Raw genomic sequence first — 21,174 nt, 5'->3', positions numbered from 1 at the left:
TTGTCTTTGGCTGTCCTTAGGTGCTTTTAATGTACATTCATCAAGCAGTTTATTAGGAACACTTGTACACCTACTAATTCATGCAATCATCTAATCAGCCAGTTGTGTGGCAGTTGTGCAGACGAGAACGTTCGCCTTGGTGAAGAGAGAGGTCAATGGAGAATGGCCAGGTTTGAGCTGACAGAAAATGTTACAGTAACTCAGATAACCACTCTGTACCACTGTGCTAAACATGTTGAACTTTGAGCTACAACAGTTGAAATAGGGTTCCACTTCTGTCAGCCCAGAACAAAAAGCCGAGGTTGTAGTGGGCACAGGCTCACCAAAACCTGCCTTGTATCAACAGTCCAGGCTGGTGGAGGTGGTGTAATGGTGTGGGGAATGTTTTCTTGGCCCAATTTGCGCCCATTAATAACAACCAGTCATCACTTGAACACCACGGCCTATTTGAGTGTTGTTACTGATCAGGTACATCCCTTCTTGGACACAATTTACCCTTTTTTACTATGTTAGCTCATGTCCCTACTCATAATAATTCACCATATGATATAATTCAAAAGACAACATTCTTGCTTTCCTGTATTTGTAGTGACTTTCCTCACCTCTAAAACATCTTTCTGAGTTTTGATTATGTCACTGTGCACCAGTGAGCAGGAAAAATAATTTTAACCAATAATATTGTTTCACCACCCCCTCCTACCACACCCACCTACCACTGAAGTGAAAATGCTGAGTTAGCTTAAGAGCCACCCTCAGAGAGCCTCCCTCCCTTGACTCCTTTAACACACTTGATTTGACTTATCCATTCATCCCTAAGGCCTTCAGGAATTGGATTCAGTGTGTTTGAAGATGAAAAACACTCTTTTCTATGCTGTGTTGTTAGCACTGGTATGTATATGATCCCATGCCCTGCATTTTCAACTTCCATGCTCTTAAGTGCACTTAAGCTACCACAGAAAGCACTTAATGATCAACTGATGAGTTGAACGAGCGGTTTTAAGGAAAACACAAAATGTGCAGTCCAGGGGTGTCACCAAGACTGGGATACAGAGCCACTAGGAGAACAAACTGTGCAGCAACAGATGAGCTACTCTATCTGACTTTACATCTACAAGGTGGACCAACAAGGTAGGTGTGTCTAATAGAGTGGACAGTGAGTGGACACAGCGTTTAAAACCCCAGCAGCACTGCTGTGTCTGATCCACTCCTACCAAAGCAACACACATTAACCAATCAGGGTCACTGCAGTGCTGAGAATGATCCACCACCCAAATAATACCTGCTCTGTGGTGGCCCTATGGGGTCCCAAGGGGGTCCATTAAAGAACAGGGTATATATGTACGCGGCCCCGCTGGTGACATCCTGGATAATGCACACATTATCTTTATTTATATGGGATGTCACCAGCAGGACTGCGTGTGTGTATATATATATATATATATATATATGTGCAGTAAAATTGAGGGACATTTTGACAGTTTTTAACTTATTTGCGGTCAATTTGCGGTAGCCATGCTTACTGCAGCTGTAGCTGCTCATACATTTGCAGTCTCTCTGTCTTTGTACAACATGCCAGTGATTTCTGTAATACTTCTGTTTTGAAAAGAAAGAACTTTTATCTGTAGCATGAATTTGGTAGACGTTGTTTAGATGTAGCTAGCCTAGCTACGCTAGAAGCCATTTCTAACTGTAGCTGTATTCCCAAACAAGGGAGCTAGCGTTAGCTTTCATCAGCTGCTGGCACCAGCTGGCTAACGTGGAGCAGGTTCTGTGACACATTTAGCTACAGGATGCCAGCGACTTCTGTAACATAAACGCAAACCTGAACTTTTACATGTAAAGTCTATTTGACAGACCTCGTTTAAACTCTGTTTTAGCTTATGGTAGGCTAGCAGGCTACAGGCGCAAATTAGCTAGCTTACCACTAGCAGTTTGAGGAACTCCAGCTTCATATGAGCAGCAAACTTTAAAGCAGGCTGGCTGGCTGGCTATGTTAGCGATCTGCCAAACAGCATCATTCTTTTAGTTTCATGGCAATTTTTAAAGCAGTACTTCGGATAACATCCACCTTTCACTGCTCAACCAAAAACGAGACTCCTAGCTAACTTAAGCGGTGACATTTGTAAAAGCAGAAAGCTGCTTTATGTTAGCCGGGCAGTCTAGTTTGGTTAGCAATACCTTCTAGCCAGCGTAGCTAGCTTAATATAAATGGAGTGCATCAAATTCATGCTACATATAAAAGTTATTTTCTTTTGAAACATAAATATTACAGAAATTGCTGGCAGGTTGTACAAAGACACAGAGACTGGTTGTGAGCAGCTGCAGCAGAACTGTAGCAAAAACAAGGCTAGCACTCACATATGGGAGGCAAATCCAGCCAAAAAAGAAATTAAAATTAAAACCATAAAATGAAAATGCAAACCTCTTTTTGCCATTTTTTTCCAAACATCTGCGCAAATATCCTGCCAAAATTCAAAATGAAATGAAATGCCTACATTTGCAATTTCATTTTTCACATGAGCACGAGCCATTTGTGACAAAAATAAAAATAAATGCAAAACAGCTATTTTTCATTTCATTTTAGTCCTTATTCTGGTTTTTCATGGCCAAAATGCAGTGTTTACATTGTTCTTTCTTTTTCACAGCAATCGGCTGCACATCTGACAAACAGCGTCAGAAAAAACGGCCTCAGAGAAAAGGTATCAGACCAAACGCAGGTCTGGTCGAGCACACAGTGGATCGTATAACTTAGAAAACTATTATGTATCTCGATATAAATGCCAGTACATCATTTCCAGTTTTTTTCTGACGTTCAGTTTCACCAGATCTGAGTCATCACGATGGTTTTTCTCGAGACGCAAAGTCGTTTAGCTTGAGGAATGACGCCGTTCTGACTCGGAGGTCTGAGGATGTCCCAAAAGGTACCCCGTAGCCCCGCCCAGTGCTAATTAACATATATTTGCATGTTGGTCAGTTTGAAAACGAAATCGAAAAGCCGGAAATGTAAAGTAAATGTCCAACCGTCACTTTGCTGTTGATTTATCAGTTTTTCATTTTCATTTTCATTTTCATTTTGTCAGATATGCAGCCGATTGCTGTGAAAAAGAAATAACAATGTAAACACTGCATTTTGATTTTAGTTTTGACCCGTATTCTGCATTTCATGGAGAAAAGCCAAAGCCAAAGTGAAGCTCGGATTTTCTTTTCTCTATTAGCTTTTTCATTTTAGATTTGGCCATGAAAACCAGAATAACGACTAAAATGAAATGAAAAATAGCTGTTTTGCATTTATTTTTATTTTTGTCACAAATGGCTCGTGCTCATGTGAAAAATGAAATTGCAAATGTAGGCATTTCATTTCATTTTCAATTTTGGCAGGATATTTGCGCAGATGTTTGGAAAAAGAAATGTCAAAAAGAGGTTTGCATTTTCATTTTATCGTTTTAATTTTAATTTCTTTTTTGCCTCCCATACTCACAGCATTTTAGCTCTGTTTAAAGTTAAATCAGTGCTTCTGTTCACTTCTTATTCTCGCTGTTTGTCACGACAGAAAAACTAAAACATAGCTGTTGTAGTTCAGTGTTTGAGCATTATAACCTAGTTCACTACTGTAACATTTTGTCATCGCTTCTGCAGTAGTTGAGAGAGGAAGTGTTTTACCCTGCAGAAGCTTAAACTGGAAGTAATCACTCTTGTAAAAAAGGCCGGATAGCGCCAAAATTGAATCAGTTGGCGCGCAGTGGAGCAGCAGCAGCAGACACGCTCAGGGCTCATAACAACGAAATTTTGAAAAGGATAATTTGAACTCTTGCTGATAAAATGCCTGCTACGTCTGAGATACACGTGACTGGTCCGTGCAGCAGCGAAGGACAGCAGCAGCGGGCCGAGGAGAAAAAAGCTGCTTCTCCCTTTTCTCTGTTCTGTGATGAGAGCGGGTACCTTAACCAGATCCAGTACGTTTTACAGAACGGAGTGAAGAAAGGCGACCGAACAGGAACAGGAGTCATTTCTGTCTTCGGCTTACAGGCGAGATACAGCCTGAGAGGTGGGTTACAAAGACATGCACAGACACACACTTAACGTTTTCAGTTCAGCCAGTCTTGTATTTAGTGACGGTGACCATGACACTGACAGAAACACAGCCTGGCTCGTTTCACCCGAGCTCATACTCTGATAGGAAATGCAGGTTGTGGTGAGTTTGTCGTTAGCGGCTGTCCTTTCTTAAGTCATTTCATTTCAGCTTTCAGGCCGCCTGCTGCTGGATTAATGGCTTATTTCACGAAGTTAGCTCAGCCTACAAAGATTTATATGAGCACGTTTCTTTAACTGACTGCACATGATAATCTTGAAGTACCAGGCAACAGAAACGGAAAGGTTATTTCGCTTGCATTCATGTGAATTTGTGTGAAATCTGCTAACGTTAGTAAGGCTAGTAAACTTCCTTCTTGACTTGAATCTCAAAAGGCTCCCTACTTCCTACCTAGTGCATTATGAGTGTCTTAAAATAATGGTACCTGCACCCAAACAGTGCATAATATGTCGAACAAGAGTCATTTGTGATTCATCCATACTGAACATAAAGTGCACAGTTTGAGTGTGAAGAAGCTAAAATGTAATAACTCGCAGTGCACTATATGGGGAGCAAGGCGCCATTTGAGACTGAGCCATGTGTCCATGGAAATCCCGCCAACAGTTCTTGTGTTGCTCCGCCTCATTCATTCAGATCAGTTCCCTTTACTCACCACCAAGAAGGTTTTCTGGAAGGCCATTGTGGAGGAGCTGCTGTGGTTCATAAAGGTAAGCTAATACTGTAAGTTAAGCAACAGTTCACGCACGATAAAGTTATTGCTTCTAGTCTGTGTCTCAGCTCAAATGTGCTGCAGTGGTGACGTGTGAATGTCTGCTGTGTTTATTACTAATTTGTAGGAGTAATTACTGGTAATTTGTAAATCCACAGTAAAGAGGAAAAGGAAAGAAACAGCAGGTATCTAGTTTGCATTTTGCCTCAAAATCCTGAGTTATAACACATTTTGCTGTGGCTCTAAAATGGTAAGGTTCTACATATAGAATGACTGTGCAGTGAGGAGTGATTACACTGTCTGTCAATACAGCAAAATCACTACTAGGTACTGAATTCTATACTTTAGTTTTCTTTGCAGGCATATAATTTCAGGGCTGTTTCACTGTGCAATCAGGTTGGTTTTCACCAGCATTCACAGCTGCTGTGCTTCACTGATTAACCTGAAATAACAGTAAGCAGGATAAATGCTCCATTTGTCCTCAGATGAAGTTTTACTCACAATACATGGTTGAAATAATGCTTACATGACTTAGTCTTACTTACTCTGGTATCGCATGAGAATTTGGAATGTAATAAAAAGAGAGAAGTTATCTAACAGGTTATCCATCTTGCAGGGTTCAACAAACGCCAAAGAGCTTTCAAAGAAAGGTGTGAAGATCTGGGATGCGAACGGCTCACGGGACTTCCTGGATAAGAGTGGATTTACTGAGCGTGAGGAGGGAGATCTAGGCCCTGTATATGGTTTCCAGTGGAGACACTTTGGTACTGAGTATAAAGACATGCACACAGGTGAGCTGGTATTTGTAGAAATGTAGTTACAGCATAAATAAAGGCACACAAGCATGCTCATATGGGATGACTGCAGTTGATGTAGAATATTATTGGACAGAGGAAACAAAGCCTGACTACACTGATTCAGATCTAAACTGACACCATCCGTTCATCTAACGAAAGGAAAAGAGTCAGCCATCTGCCTAGTTCAGCAGCACTGTTGTCTAATATGTTTTTAATGACAGCTCCTGCTACAAAGAACAAAACATATAAAACCACAATTAAGGCAACAAAGTGATTGCCTTTAGATGTAATTTTTTATTGATTGATTTCAAGACTTGAAATGTCCTGTTCAGAAACCCATGAGCACTAATGAGCTTGTCTTGTTAATAGATTACTCCGGACAAGGTGTCGACCAGCTGCAAAAAGTAATTGACACAATCAAGTCGAATCCAGAGGACAGGAGGATCATTATGTGTGCTTGGAATCCTAAAGGTACTGGAGAAAATACATGCAGTGCACCACACCAAAGCCTTTCGTGATGTAATTTGCCATTATAATGAAAGCATATTGTCATGTTGCCTCCTCCGTTTCAAAATTGAACATAGTTGAACTAAGTCTTCCTCCTTTCTAGATTTGCCTCTGATGGCTCTTCCACCGTGCCATGCTCTGTGCCAGTTCTATGTGTGTGAGGGTGAACTGTCATGCCAGTTATACCAGCGTTCAGGAGATATCGGTCTGGGTGTGCCCTTCAACATCGCCAGCTATGCCCTACTTACGTACATGATCGCCCACATCACAGGACTCAAGGTAATGCCACACATGAACATTATTCCAAAATACATGTATATATCAAAGCCCTTTCCCATTCTTTGGTAAAGATCCTAGCATAAATCATTTGTTTTAATGTAATGTTTTGTTCAACGTGCTGCTTCACATAAAATATTAATTGTCAGATTTTTAACAGTAAATATCACTACATCACAGTTGTACGGTTGTGAAGTTATTCACGATGCCAAAAAAAAAGTCTAAGTGGTGTGTTGCAACAATGTTGGGAAAAAAGTTGGCTAAAGTGTAAAATCCATTTGAAATTTAGCCTACAAATCATCACACCATCCTTCTGAACCTGATGAAAGAACAGGTTGCCAGTCCAGTGTTATTTATTATTTTTATTGATTTTTTTTTTGTGAAAGTAACGGTTCGGCAGGTGGTCATCATAAAGATACAGGTTTGGTGGAGTAGGTCAAAACTAACTGTTGTAGAAAATACAGTAGTACTGCCTTTTTATAGGCAGTCCAAATGCCATCTTCCACATTAGTGGTGAATGAGGTTCTGCATTATTTTGGTGAGAATGAAGGCCTCAATGGTAATGTTTGATATTAAATCGAGTGCGTTGGAAATTCATTAGTACATCTTTCCTTTTTGAGTCTATTATTACTTTAACAAGTGTTTGATTGCTCATTCATGTCATGATGGCAGCTAAAACAACTCTGTATCATAAGACTGTGGGGAAGTCTGTATTTGATTTAGTGTTTCTCCCTTCCTGCACAGCCTGGTGATTTTGTACATACTCTTGGTGATGCCCACATCTACGTCAATCACATTGAGCCTCTGAAAGAGCAGGTATGTTGTGTATAATATAAATAAATTTGTGTGGATTTGTGTTCAAGTACGTGCATTAATGTTCATGTTTTTCTTTTGTCCCTATAGCTTCAGAGGGAGCCTCGCCCGTTCCCCAAGCTGAAGATCCGTCGCACTGTGGAATGCATTGATGATTTCACAGCTGAGGATTTTGAGATTTGTGGCTATGATCCCCATCCCCAAATCAAAATGCAAATGGCTGTTTAAACACAACTTCCTCCTAAAGTTGTACAGACATAGACTCCTGTAACACTGTAAGGTGTTAGTGTTGTACTGATTTTATGGAATCTGTTTGACTTCCTCAAATAAAATGTGTAAATATTTATGTATAAAAATTTTCTGTAACTTTTTATTGCAATTATTTGTTTAACTGTTTGTGAACCTTAAACATTTTTCATTCATACGTCTTTTGCACAGTCTGTACTTTAGCAGAAGGGTCAACAGTAAAAGTTATGCTCAAAAGAGAAAGACATCACTGATGCACTGAATAAACAACTTAAGGTTACAAGTGAAATGTATTTGAAAAAATGCAAAATATGTTGATTCGTCAGAAGCTAAAAATAAGTGTTGCTGTTAGAAAAGTGCAAATTCTTTCTAAATTAGTGCTTAGATGTCCCTTATGGCTGCATCTGTATAATAAACAGATAGGAGGTATCTTTAAAATCACAGTAATTCAAAGAAAGAGAAAGGCTTTACTGACTGAACTTCGTTTTTGAAGGCTGATTCAGTGTAACAGTTGTTCAGCAGCAATTAGAGATTGCATTAAGATCCTTTCTTCTCCAGGATGGATCTCCACACCTCTCCATGAGGAAACTGATGTTTCTGCACTGACTCATCCAACATTTCAGATGAAAATCCAGGATCCTGAAGGTACACAAGCAACAAGAGTCCATGCTTTAATACAATTTACATTAAAAGCATAAGTCAGCTACAAAGTGCCACATCGTATGCAAGAATTTGAACAGCCGTGGTCCAAACATGTTTTGATTTCCTAAGTGAAAAATAAGTTAACACGTTCTCTACAGGCATTTTCTGCAAATTGTAGTGCACATTTTCTATTTTTTTTACGTATTTGGGGAAAAAACGTGCCATAACTTTTGCACATGCTATGTTTAATGTTTTATTGTTTCCCAATACATTAAGTGAATAAAGAGTAATCATGCATTAAAATATGCAGAAGTGTGTTCACTGTAGACAATGTTAATTTATTTTTATTTAGAAAATAAACACGTAATTTGACCCTACAAGTACTAAAGTTTCATGAAGTACTACATTTAAAAGTGCTAAATGACTTATTTATATACTGAACAGTGTGTATACAGGGAGACATTTACTGGCTGCACTTTTAAAACTTCAACACACCAAGCATTCTTATTGATGTTTCATGGCTGACAAAATCACAGGCTTATATTGAATGAGCTGCAAAATGTTTTATTCAAGGACTTGGTGAAATATTTAAACTGCCTACATCAGAACTGCTTTACTGCAACAGTAAACAAGTCAACTGGACTGAAATTTGGATCAGAATCAGATTAATCTCAAATGAATAGGCAGCTGTTTGTGCACTATCGCAGGACAGTGTTAATGGATTACTTATCTGAGGCCTTTAGTAGACTTCTAACCCCCTTTAAGTTCGAAAGTGGTTTGAAGACTCACCTTAGGAGGCATGTAGTGGGCGTTTCTGATTACAGTGGGGCTTTTGAAGTGCTCGTGAAGGTGGTCCACATATTCACACATCCTTTCACACAGAATGTTGAGTGTATTAGAAGCAGCACAAAGACAGAATGCAAACAGTTACATTACATCTTTAATATATGTGATGTACAGGACATCACCAAAACCACCCCATATATCTGCGCTTAGTAAAGGAGGATTTACACTTTAGAGTGCAACAGGAAAAGAACAAAGTCAACAGAGTGGTTTAATGTAAAATGATCTATTCTAGAGAATAGTCAGAATTGTTCACAGTGGTGGTGATGGGAACCAGACTGTTTGAGGAGTTTAATGCCTCTAAATCTCCCTCACAGAAAACGATTACATGAAATAATTATGAATACATATCTGGAAGCCTGAGACATTGTTGTATGATAGTTCTGAAATAAAGTCTTGGCCTTAAATGCATTTTTTAAAAAACATTTATGATGGTGAGGTACATTATCAGCTGGGTGCAGACAAAATAGTCCTGATTTACCACTATTTTACGATCATCAATATTACATATAAAAACTCAGAAGACACATGTAAATTTGTATTGGATAGTAAATAAAATGGCTATATTTGCAATGTAGCTATTGCATCTCCTGGATTCCTGTCACCACCACTGTAAAGAAATCAAAGTCAGCAAGTTTTTCTACAATGAACCATTTCACATCAAACCACTCTCAATGAGTTTTATGTACCAAAAACAGTCATAATTCATTTTTACATTACTGTTTCTTCAACCTCTGTCCATTAGAATTAAACAGGCTGTTTTTATTACTGTGCCTAATATATAATATAGACCGATATATGCGAATGAGCGCTGTTCTGATTGGTTGTCCTGTACTATGCCTTATTCAAAAAGTAGTCCTTGCTGAAACAATGTAAATGGGTTGTTTTTGCAGTTTAGTTTCTACATATGGACTGTATGTTCAGAGCCGTGTATAGTAGATTCTGAAACTTTAGCAATATTTACACACTACATCAAACTCTTATTTCAGTATTTTACAGTATGAGCCCTTTAAGATAAAAGGACATTAACTCCAAAATTCACTTAAGAACTCACTATTTTTGATCTCGTGCTCTTTTGGTGAGTCATTCTTACCTGTTCTCCAGGCTGGCAGACACAGAGATGTAGTCAAACAGAATTAGATGCTGAACAAGCTCACAAAGTCCTACTCCACCAGCATGAGGACAAACTGGAACTGCAAACAAATATGATTATACAAACATGTACAAACAAAATCTCTCTAAAAAAACATGAACTCTATTTATTAGAGTTTTTATTTTATTAGAAATGTTTTAGGAACAAAGGCAGCTATACACACATTCCTACTAGGAACATTAAACACCAGCTATCACAGTTGAATACGATCTATAAAACACACCCACGCACACACAAACACACAAAGCTCACCCCTGAATTTGGCAGCCATTAGTATGATGGCGAGGTTCTCATTGACACTGCCCACTCTACAGCTGTCAATCTGAACAAACTGTAGAGCGGAGGCCTGCAGAAACTGCTTAAACATCACCCTGTTATGACACTGACACACACATACAGTCATGTTAGTCAAAATTGAAACACTTGAAGAGTACAATGATTAGAACACACTGATTCACCTGTTCTCCAGTTGCAACTCCAATTCCCAAAGGTGAAAGAGCCTGAAACCCAGATGCAGACCGTTAAAGTGATAATTCAGCAGAAAATCAGATTTACACAGCTTTCTACTTTACCTAAATGTAGTCAGCCAAGATGTTCAGGGTCTGAAATGTGATTCTTTAGTTTGGCACTGGAGCTACAAGCAGGGCTGTTTCTTTTTATATGCAGCATAAAACTTTGCTACGTTTAAGCACCCCTAGTAACAAGTGGTCCCACCTAGTGTTTGTCACTCAAGATATTGGTAGAAATGTCTCATCATTTTGTAAATAAAAGACATCACTGATGACTTTTATTTACAAAAATACCATAAAGACACTATTTATTTATGTATATATTTATTTGTTTAGGTTGCTTATTTATGTACTTGTTTAAATATTCTACTTTGTACTTTGTATAGTTCATTAGTGTTCTATTATGTCCATCCAAGCATTTATTTCCTTGATCAGAATTAATGAAAGATGGATTATTATTCATTGTTACATATACAACCCTGTTTCCAAAAACGTTGGAACACTGTGCAAAATGTAAATAAAAACAGAATGCAATGATTCAAATGATTTAAACTGTATATTTAACTGAAAATAGTACAAAGACAAGATATCAAATGTTGAAACTGAGAAAGTAAAGTTAAAGTTAAGACAAGTTAAAACTCTACCATGCAAAGAAGAAACCATATATAAAAAGGATCTAGAAACACCACTGCCTTCTCTGAGCCTGAGCTCATTTAAGATGGACTGAGGTGAAGTGGAAAAGTGTCCTTTGCTTCAACTAATCAAAATTTAATTTTTTGAAATCATGGACACTGCATCTTCTGGGCTAAAGACCTTCTGGCTTATTATTAGCGCACAATTCAAAAGCCAGCATCCGTGATGGTATTGGGTTGCATTAGTACACTTGGCATGGGTGACTTGCACATCTGTAAACGCACCATTAACGCTGAATGATATATAAGTTTTGACAACATATGCTACCATCCAGATGTTTTTCAGCTACTTATTTCAGCAAGACAATGTTAAAGCACATTCTCCACCTATTACAGCATGGCTCTGCAGTAAAAGAGTCTAGGTGCTAAACTGGCCTGCCTGCAATCCAGAGCTGTCACCCACTGAAAACATTTGACATATTATATAAAAAAATACGACAAAGGAGACCCTGAACTGTTGAGCAGCTGAAATCCTATATCAAGCAAGAACTGAAAAACATTTCACTTTTAAGTCTCCTCAGTTCCCAAACACTTACAGAGTGTTGTTAAAAGAAGAGGTGATGCAGCACAATGGTAAACATGGCCCTGACCCAACTTTTTGGAACATGTTGCTGGTAACAAATTCAAAATGGGTACATATTTTTCAAAAAACTTTCAAAAATTTCACACTTTCAACATTTGATATGTTGTCTTCGTACTATTTTTAATTAAAGATAGGGTTTACATGATTTGCAAATCATTGCAATCTATTTTCTTTTTACATTTAGCATAGGGTCCCAACCTTCTTGGAACTGGGGTTGTACAATAATAATATGATTGCTGTAGGTGGGGACTAACCACGTAGGATGTTGCTTGAGGCCCCCAAATGTACAGAAACAGCACTGTCTATGGGGCTAACTTAGCTAACTTGTAATGGAATCTTAGGACACCAATTATCATGGTGCCCTGCATGCCTAAATCATCATGTAAAGATGACTCATCACTCATTAAAACACCTACAACTGCATTGAGTTGTTAAGTAATCTAAAGTAGACTTATGTGGTTTCTGACACTGCATGACATACAGCATAGCTGTTGAGTGTCAATGTTTACCTGTGAGAGTCACTTTATTTTTGCTGCAGTCTCACAGCCGTAAATGTAAATCTTCTGTTTTAACATTCAAAATTAAAATTTTGTGTTAGTTTTGTAAAATTCTGATGCGTTTTGCAGCATCACCTCAGTAACGGCACAAACTGGACTCATCCATGTATTGAGATTACACTGTCAGGTGTTACTGACCACTACAGCGACCTCATGTTAAACAACACTAATTTCACATGCCGACATTTAAAAAGCCTACCAAAATGATGCTAAGTAAAACAAGCCAGAAACTGAACAGTGCATAGATGCAATAGAAAATTCCCCTGAATGCAATGTTAAGATTTGTGAAGTCAAATCTAGGGGGGCAATGTGCATTTTTTAAGCGTTGTAAAAATGCTGTATGCTGTAAAAATCGCTGTGTCACAGGACTCGACAGGACTTTGATATTACAAAATGCTTTAATGCAAGCTGCTTATACAAAACAGCAAAGTTTTCAGGACAAATTAATATACACGCACAGATTTCTGATCATTTGAGATTATTTTTATTATTATTGTTGAGTTCTGTGATCCATATCTGTATTAGCTGACTGAGCAAATAAATAACTGGCAGAAATGTATTTTTTTTTAATTTACTGTAATTATACAGTTTTATACATTATACTACTAATAATAATTCTGTTGATGGCAAAGGGTTTTTATCAATTCTACAGATTTTCCATCACCTACTTCCATTTTTCTATTTCTATCCTATTTCTAAGTTGACAGGTATGATACTGTTATCTGTAAAAATGGACTAAAGTGGAAACAAACTTCAGGTTTCAAGATAGCTGCTCCTGCTGCTTTTGGCTATGCAACTTACTTTTGTCCATTTTTATAGATAACAGTGTGTCATACAGTGTCAAAAACCACATGAGAAAGTTTATTGTCGATTTATGTACAACTCACTGGAGTTTGTGGTAAGTGTGTGATGAAACATCCAGTTTGAACTGGCTTCGTAGTGCCAGTTCAAAACTAAAGAAGCAATCTTTGGACATAAAACGCATTGTGGCTGATCAACAACACCTGAAGTAAGTCATAATAGCCATAACTGAACTTACAGCTGAAGCCATAGGAGTAAAATCCATAATGCTGAACACTCTCTCCATCTCACAGTATACAATCTTACACATGCTGACACATCCCCTACCTTGGAGATGGCAGCATGGCCAAGGATGTCGTCAGGACAGGTGGGCTCTTCAATCCACAGGGGATGGAACTCCGCTAGCTTTGTGACGTAAGATATCGCCTCTGCGACGTCCCATCGCTGGTTGGCATCAATCATCTGACAGTGGAGATGCCAAACATCACTAAACTCTTTCATAATCACAAAGTGTTTGAATTAACTAAGCATTTTTGGGTTCAATCATAATGCTTGACTACTTTACCAGAGTGTTCACTGGACCAATCATCTTCCGAATAAGGCTACATCTGCGAATGTCATCCTGCAGGTCTGCACCCACTTTCACTTTAAACTTGGTCCATCCTTCAGCCAGTGCAGTAGAACACAGCTACACACACACACACACACATACACAGATGCTAAACCTGACACTCATTTATACTCAACTTTATACAACAGTTCCAACCACACAGTCCAACCAATTTTGACTTGTAAAACAATAGTTGTTTCACTCTAAGCTGCTGGAAGTACTTTTTTTTGGTGAACTGCCAGGGGTGAAAAACTAAGGGTGTAATAATACACAAATATCTTAATACAATATGTACTGTGGCGTTTGCACCATGATATGATACAGAAGTGAAAAAGAAATGACAGCATTCATTATGCTTTTATTTTTCATTTTTAAGTCCAATAACCAAAACAAGACTGCAGTGCCTGGTGAAAGCACAACATGAATAAGCAATTTTCTTACTTTCATGGTTGCCTCTTTTAGACATTTTTAATAAAACAGTGTCACCCCTTCCCATTTATGACAGTATGTCTGAGATCTGATTTCTGACTATTTTATTGCATAAAATCTAACCATGTTTGATTCAGAGCATGTATTTTCTTACAATTAATGGTCTAACAATACTACATAGCACATCGTACTGTTCTATCGTGGCAAGTTAGCTTGTGGTTAAATGTATTAGCTTGTGAATTGGGCATTAGATTGACACTATAAAGCACAACTTTTGTTTCACATGTTGGACTTTTATAATGTTGAATGCTCTGCAAGTAGAAACATGAGCATATTTACATAAGACATGTTCTCAACCACCTCATAATTTCTGCTATATGGAATAATGTATCAAATCGAGACACTAGCGCATTAAATGAAATGATGAATTCTCTGAATGGTTACACGTCTACTTACAATAAAAAATGTATATTGTAACTCCTCTATTAAAAGCATTTTTTTTTGCTTTACTTTTTTCTTCTCTAAAACTGTTACATGAAATCAATAAAACGTTCATGAGAAGCACTCTTGCTTATATACAATAGTGAGATAAAAGCAACAGAACATCTCTCAGAACCATCTCTCTACGCACTGCATTAACACACACATACCTGTGTGAGCTGTTGATCTGAATAGCCCAGCCAAGCACAGGAGGTGGTGTAGGCTGGATAGCCTTCCTTCAGCATCTGTTCCTCTACAAATGCCACATAAGTCACATGTCATGAGGCCATTATTAGTGAACTTTCATCATGGTCAGATATGGTGATACTGTCTTTGTGGTCAGCAGTCATTGGAAAATATGGACCGATCTACTGAATTAGTTCAAACTGCAGTCCTATGGTTAAAATAACAATGAAGTATTTAGACCTTGATTCATAACATTTATAACATAATCTATATATAGATATAGATTATGTTATGAACTATTTAAAGCCTATGTATTCATTAAGATAATAATAAGCCTAATATATATAAAATCATCATTTATTAGTATATGTTGTTTTTAAAAAGATCTATGTGATTTTTTAAAACACGATTTTACTTGTATCATGAGTTTAACTTTAAAATAAATCTAATCAATAAATGCTGTTGCATGCATATCACTACTGAAACACAAAGAGTTTTAGTCCATAGTCCATTATTTTAACCATAACCCTTCATTTTGCAGCAGGAAGTGAAACTGCATGCCTGTCATGGCCACATAGTGAGCACTTAGATTCCACTGTTCTAGTAATGGGATGTATTCCAAAGCTAATGAAGTCTGAAAACCAGTTTGTAACATTCAGAACTGCCAGTACTGAAACACATCTTTTCTGCAACTAAGTAAACTTTTTTTGTGTTTTAATAAAAATATCATAATTCTATGTGTGTGCACAACTGTTCAAAGCTGTGTTTGCTAGTCATGTACTGGATAGCGTTTTTGAGAACAACTGCTACCAAAACACTTGGTAAAGTTTCAGTAGTATTTAGTTAGTGACAAAATGAAATGTTCAATCATTTATTTTATTAAAATAAACATAGTTAAGGTATAGGGTCACTCTACCATTAGCATTATGCCAACAATGTACGTATTAATGTCTTATTCGGTGCATAAAGACCCTAGAAGAATTCCATTGACTCATGTGCTCTCCAGGTCAGTGCTGGCCAGGTGCCATACATTTAGCTCCTGAGAGAGCAATGCGCCAAAACAGCCAAAGTACATGTCAATGAATCACTAATTTATCCATGCTTTGCCCACAAACATGTTCTTTCATTTCATAGTAACCTCTGTCAGATTGGACAAACTTCACAGAATGTGATCTCATTCCACCTGATGAGAAACTGTAGCATACTTCAGAGTTGCTACGGAATGTTAAACTTTCAGTATAAAATGCAACGCTAGGCATGTTGGTAGCAACAATACTTTTAATCACATGCTAACATTAGCCTGATTACATGACAAAACAAAACTAAATAGGATCCTAAGTAATCACTCCAACAGTAACATTTCACATGCATACAAAATGAATATCAGTTTAAATGAATAGGGCTCTCTATAATGAGGTGCTACAGTTTCGCTTTAGGTTTAATGGGATTTTGGCCAACATTCTGTTAAGCTTGTCTGACCTAGCAACTGTTGCTATGAAAGAACGTAAGTCAACTGAGTGCCTTTTCTGCATTCTCTGTGTGACATTATTGTATGTTCTGCCAAACTATTTATGTGAGTGATGATGAGCTTCCATTAGTTATCTATGCATCTAAATCTGAAAATCAGCTTCCTACCTCTCTGCTGCTTTCCCTCCTTTGCCTTCTCCAGTATATCTGTTTTCCAGAAAGAGACAGGCAGAGTTGGGGATATAAGCTGAGTGCTGGGAAATCATCATTTAATTGTACGCTAATACTGATTAGCTCACCTAATGCTTCCTGCTCAGTGAGAGCATCAGTGATGTATCTGAAATCTATACAGCGGATGAGCTGTTTGGGCTCCTGTGGACACACATACGCACACAAGTGGACACCATTTTAAAAAAAAACATTTTTCGCCCTATTCCAGGGCTGCACAGTGTGACAGAAACAAGGCTGCCACATACTGAGGTCAAAATACACTGCACTGACATTAGCCTACATGATCTTACCATGTCAACCAGGAGCTTCCAAAGGGGCTGTAGAGAAAAAGGATGAAAATATTAGGTGCATGAAATGTATGTAAATGGAGAAGTGTTGACATTCACATCGCTGCCGTCATAAAAAAATCTCATGTCCAAAGGTAAAGACATGTTAATGTGACAAGATTTTATACTATTCAAATGTTCACGCAATGTAAAGGTAGCTGAGGTTTTTGTAAAAAATATATGTTGTAAAGCATGACCAGGGTTCGGATGTAATGAAATACAAGTATCTGTAGAAAGAAATAAAGTATCTGTATTCAGTCCAAGTTACATTTTGTAAAGGCAGTATTCAGAATACAATTACATTTTACATTTTTAGGAGAATATTTTTAGTTAAATCAATGTGATGATCAGTTATTAATCTCAGTGTTACTGAGCTCTGCTAAAGCCTGAGTGGACTGATAAATCAATGTGATCATCAGTTATTTATCTCAGTGTTACTGAGGTCTGCTAAAGCCTGAGTGGACTGATAAATCAATATGATCATCAGTTATTTATCTCAGTGTTACTGAGGTCTGCTAAAGCCTGAGTAGACTGATAAATCAATATGATCATATCATTTATATAAATTCATCTGACCTTATGTTTGACTAGTTTTAACATGGTTTGCTTGCAGTATTTCTATACTAGTGCACATTTAGGGTTTAACATTTAATCATTATAATAATAACACTAAGGGAAAAAAAACAAATGTGTGTGTGTGTGTGTGTGTGTGTGTGTGTGTGTGTGTGTGTGTGTGTGTGTGTGTGTGTGTGAGCTTGACCTTGCCCTCTGCACGTGCCCACATATCCCAGATAGCATTAAGAATGGCTGCAGTTGCCAGCTGGATGACTCCTTTCTCTGGTCCAATCTGTCAACAATTAAGCCAACAGTATAAAAGACTGTGAATGTGGGTCAAACTGTTCTACCTTCACTTAAAAGGAATTCCACAATGTTTTAAAATATCTGCATTATTAAACCGTTAAAATGTAAACAAAGTCGTTCAGAGTGGTTTGATATGAAATGCCCATTCTAGAGTCAGAACTGTTCACAGTGGTTGTCATAGGAACCAGACAACTGAAGAGTTTAGTGTCTCTAAAACTCCTCACAAAAACCTATTACATGAAATGATTACAAATATGCTGCCCGATAGACTGTTTTACCACAGTTCTGAGACTAAGATTTTGGCTTAAAACATATTTTGCAAAATCCACTCATGGTGGGGAGGTACATGCAGGGTGTTATAAGGCAAAATAGTACCCAAAGAAAACAAATTTGTTTCAGATTTACTGCTATTTTACCATCATTGAGATTGCATATACAACTAAAAAGATGTGTAGGTTTACTAGTCATTTTAGATAGTAAATAAAATGTCTGTATTTGCAGGACAGACATTGCAATCTCTGGTTTCTATCACCACCACTGTAAGGAAAGTCTGAGTATGTAAGTTTCTCAAAGATAGAATGAGATATTTTGCAAAGTCACAGGAAATCACATACCCATCTCATCTGACTGTCACTAGTCAGGCACCTGTAGAAGCCACTGAAGTCACTCACTATGCCCTCCAGCGTCTTTCCAATCACTAATGTAGACAAGGCTTCAACAGCACATACAACTACAGAGAGAGAGAGAGAGAGAGAGAGAGAGAGAGAGAGAGAGAGAGAGAGATCCAAATGTATGTATGGGTGCTTTAAATAAACCATATTTTCTTAACATACACTACATATCCAAAAGTATGTAGACACAAAGGTATTAACAGGGAGTGTTGCTGCAGTAACAGCCTGTACTGTTCTGGGAAGGCTTCACACTAGGTTTCGGAACATTGCTGTGAAGATTTAATTGCTTTCAGTCACAAGAGCATTAGTGAGGTCACCCATATGAAAAAAAATATATATATGTATATATATGCATCTTTTTTTTCTAAACAGGATTTCTATTTTCTCACTGTGTGAGGACTCGCTAGTTTTAAAGCAAAGTATTTGTAATGATCCATAATGAATTTACTTCCAATATCTTTTATTAATAAATCAAATGGAAGTGATGTGGCAAGTGAACTGAAAGGCTCTCATTCACTGCTCTTGTTTGGAGCACATGAGACGCTGCTGCCACTCATCTGCGATAAAATGTGCAGTTCCGATGAAATAAGATCCAGTGGTAATGGGTGTCCACGCAGCACGACTTCAGCCTCATAAAACAGCCGAAGACTGAGAGGCATTTTACAATAAGATGCTCTACTTCTGAGGAAAAGTTTCCTGATGGAAAGGGGAGGAAAGCGGCTATAGCTGAGCTACAGCTTGAAGCAGAGCAAAGTAAATCTGCGCTCTCGTTTATATTTTAGCCTATACTAGGACATCAGCACACCCTGAGACATACTAGACATTAAATGTTGTGGCTCCCCAGCTGGTTTGATTTTTGCTGAAAGGACAAAATGGCTCTTATTATCATTTGTGTTGCGACTCCTGACCTAACCTAGCTTTAATGCACAGTGTGCCGGTCATATTTTTGCAGTTTAGAAAATCGATTTTTGACATTTGTGAATCGATTCAGAATCGTTCACGTCCGCATCGCGATGCATCTAAGAATCGAGTTTATATATATATATATATATATATATATATATATATATATATATGTTTGTTACAGATGTTACAGATACGTTTAAAATGCATTTATTTGTATTTGTTATTACATTTTTTTCAATTTTATATATTTTACAGATATGAATAAATATACATTAACTGAATGAATGGTACTGACCTTGCATTAACCATATACATATGTGGTAAGGCAGCACTCACACAAAAATGAATTTCAAATAAACAAGATATGAAATCAAAACTTATTTTCACAGAGAATCAACACCTACAACAATGCTTTTGCTATGTTAAAAGTTAATTTGCTAATACGTAAAATTAAGATACTGGAATACAAATTCCTTTCTAAAGGTATTCCAAAACAGTAAAGTGCATTAGACAAGTATTTTGGCTATTTTCACACATTTTTAAATGCATTTCACAAATATATTTACATAGATTTATTTCTGTATGGTACATTTCTATGTGTAATACTTCTCTATACATTTTAAAATAAATGTATTTTAAAGATATATTTGGTTATTATGGCAGTATATTCTGAAATACATTTTAGTGATTGGAGTGCACTTCAGCACGGACTGCAATGTATTTAAAATATATTTCAAATATATAAAATTATATGTCTATATATTTTTTTTCCCATATGGTCAGGTACTGATGTTGGATGATTAGCTCTGGATTATAAACTCCACTTCAACTCATCCCACAGTTTTCCAGACCCAGATAAGGCGTAGGCCTCGACTAAATGGGACACTGCAGTTTAGTATAAGACTAGGCTTAATTTATGCCCACGAAACCGGCCCACAGGGCATTAGTCAACATTTCTTAACGTGTTTATCACATGTGAACCACGAGGTGGCGCAGTTTCACAACTACTAAAGCCAAAAGAGGATCAGTGTGGACTGCCCCGCCCACCAACACAGCAAACCGCGACATATTCACGATGCAGAGACAGATACTGAAGATCTTCGCGATTAATATTAGTTAACATTACTAAACAATACGAAGACTCACCGATTTCTGTGCCTCTTCCTACAGTGAAAGTGATCCCGTAGCCTTTCAGCCCATCGTCACTTTCAATAACAACATAAGCCGCGGAGTAGTCCGGGTCAGAGTGCTGTGGAGCAGTCAGTCAGTCACATGATCAGAGTGCGGCCGCTACACACTTTAACTCACTGCAATCTCACAGTAAACCAACAACACAGCGAGCGGTCCTTGTTATTATCAATGAGCACAGCTAATAGCTACTAATAGATAATATCTGTATCTGTGGAGTATTAAACTAAAAGCAGCTCACTGTCTCTGTAATCTGCAGACAGTGTCTGCTGTAGTGTTTTAAACCTGCACCTACACACCATCGCGTCTGATCCGTGCTGCTCCAGAGACGTGGGAAATCTCACGTCGCTCACTGTCAGTTTGGCAATTTTGCCTTTTAACATGTTGTCGTTGGTCCAGAATCTCAGAGTCTGTAGGGGAAGTAACTACCTTCACTTTCTACCTAAAGACCCGCCTCCACAGAGCGGGGGCTGAGCTCAGAGCTCACTGAGCAGCAGCGCAGCCAAAGACGTTACAAAGGTGGAGACCTGCCATTGGTTGAATATGACCGCTCGGTCAACACATGGCGTCTGTGTGTGGAGAAAGTCCCGCCCCGTTGTGG

The 21,174-nt window shown here is 37.9% G+C and overlaps 2 protein-coding genes across 2 annotated transcripts; one reads left to right on the top strand and one right to left on the bottom strand.

Moving 5' to 3' along the window:
• The first annotated feature begins 3,749 nt into the window (after nt 1–3,749).
• Nucleotides 3,750–7,479, top strand: tyms (thymidylate synthetase). The gene is made up of 7 exons (XM_036596636.1): nt 3,750–4,045; nt 4,724–4,797; nt 5,416–5,590; nt 5,966–6,067; nt 6,207–6,382; nt 7,124–7,195; nt 7,283–7,479. Exons 1-7 carry the CDS (start codon nt 3,820–3,822, stop codon nt 7,418–7,420), a joined length of 963 nt encoding a protein of 320 aa, XP_036452529.1. The 5' UTR covers nt 3,750–3,819; the 3' UTR covers nt 7,421–7,479.
• Nucleotides 7,480–7,481: 2 nt separating this feature from the next.
• Nucleotides 7,482–21,062, bottom strand: enosf1 (enolase superfamily member 1). The gene is made up of 15 exons (XM_036596635.1): nt 20,873–21,062; nt 20,532–20,634; nt 18,423–18,538; nt 17,708–17,794; nt 16,912–16,938; nt 16,690–16,762; nt 16,559–16,597; nt 14,908–14,990; nt 13,784–13,906; nt 13,546–13,680; nt 10,535–10,576; nt 10,329–10,458; nt 10,017–10,116; nt 8,870–8,951; nt 7,482–8,077 (listed from the first exon to the last, which is right to left on the bottom strand). The coding sequence occupies exons 1-15, from the start codon at nt 20,954–20,956 to the stop codon at nt 7,976–7,978; spliced, it is 1,326 nt and encodes a 441-aa protein (XP_036452528.1). The 5' UTR covers nt 20,957–21,062; the 3' UTR covers nt 7,482–7,975.
• Nucleotides 21,063–21,174: the final 112 nt, after the last annotated feature.

This window comes from Colossoma macropomum, unplaced genomic scaffold (genome assembly GCF_904425465.1).
Source record: "Colossoma macropomum unplaced genomic scaffold, Colossoma_macropomum, whole genome shotgun sequence".
NCBI classification, from domain to species: domain Eukaryota; kingdom Metazoa; phylum Chordata; class Actinopteri; order Characiformes; family Serrasalmidae; genus Colossoma; species Colossoma macropomum.
The sequence above is the reverse complement of the archived record's forward strand: the minus strand, read 5'-3'. Positions and strand labels throughout refer to the sequence as shown.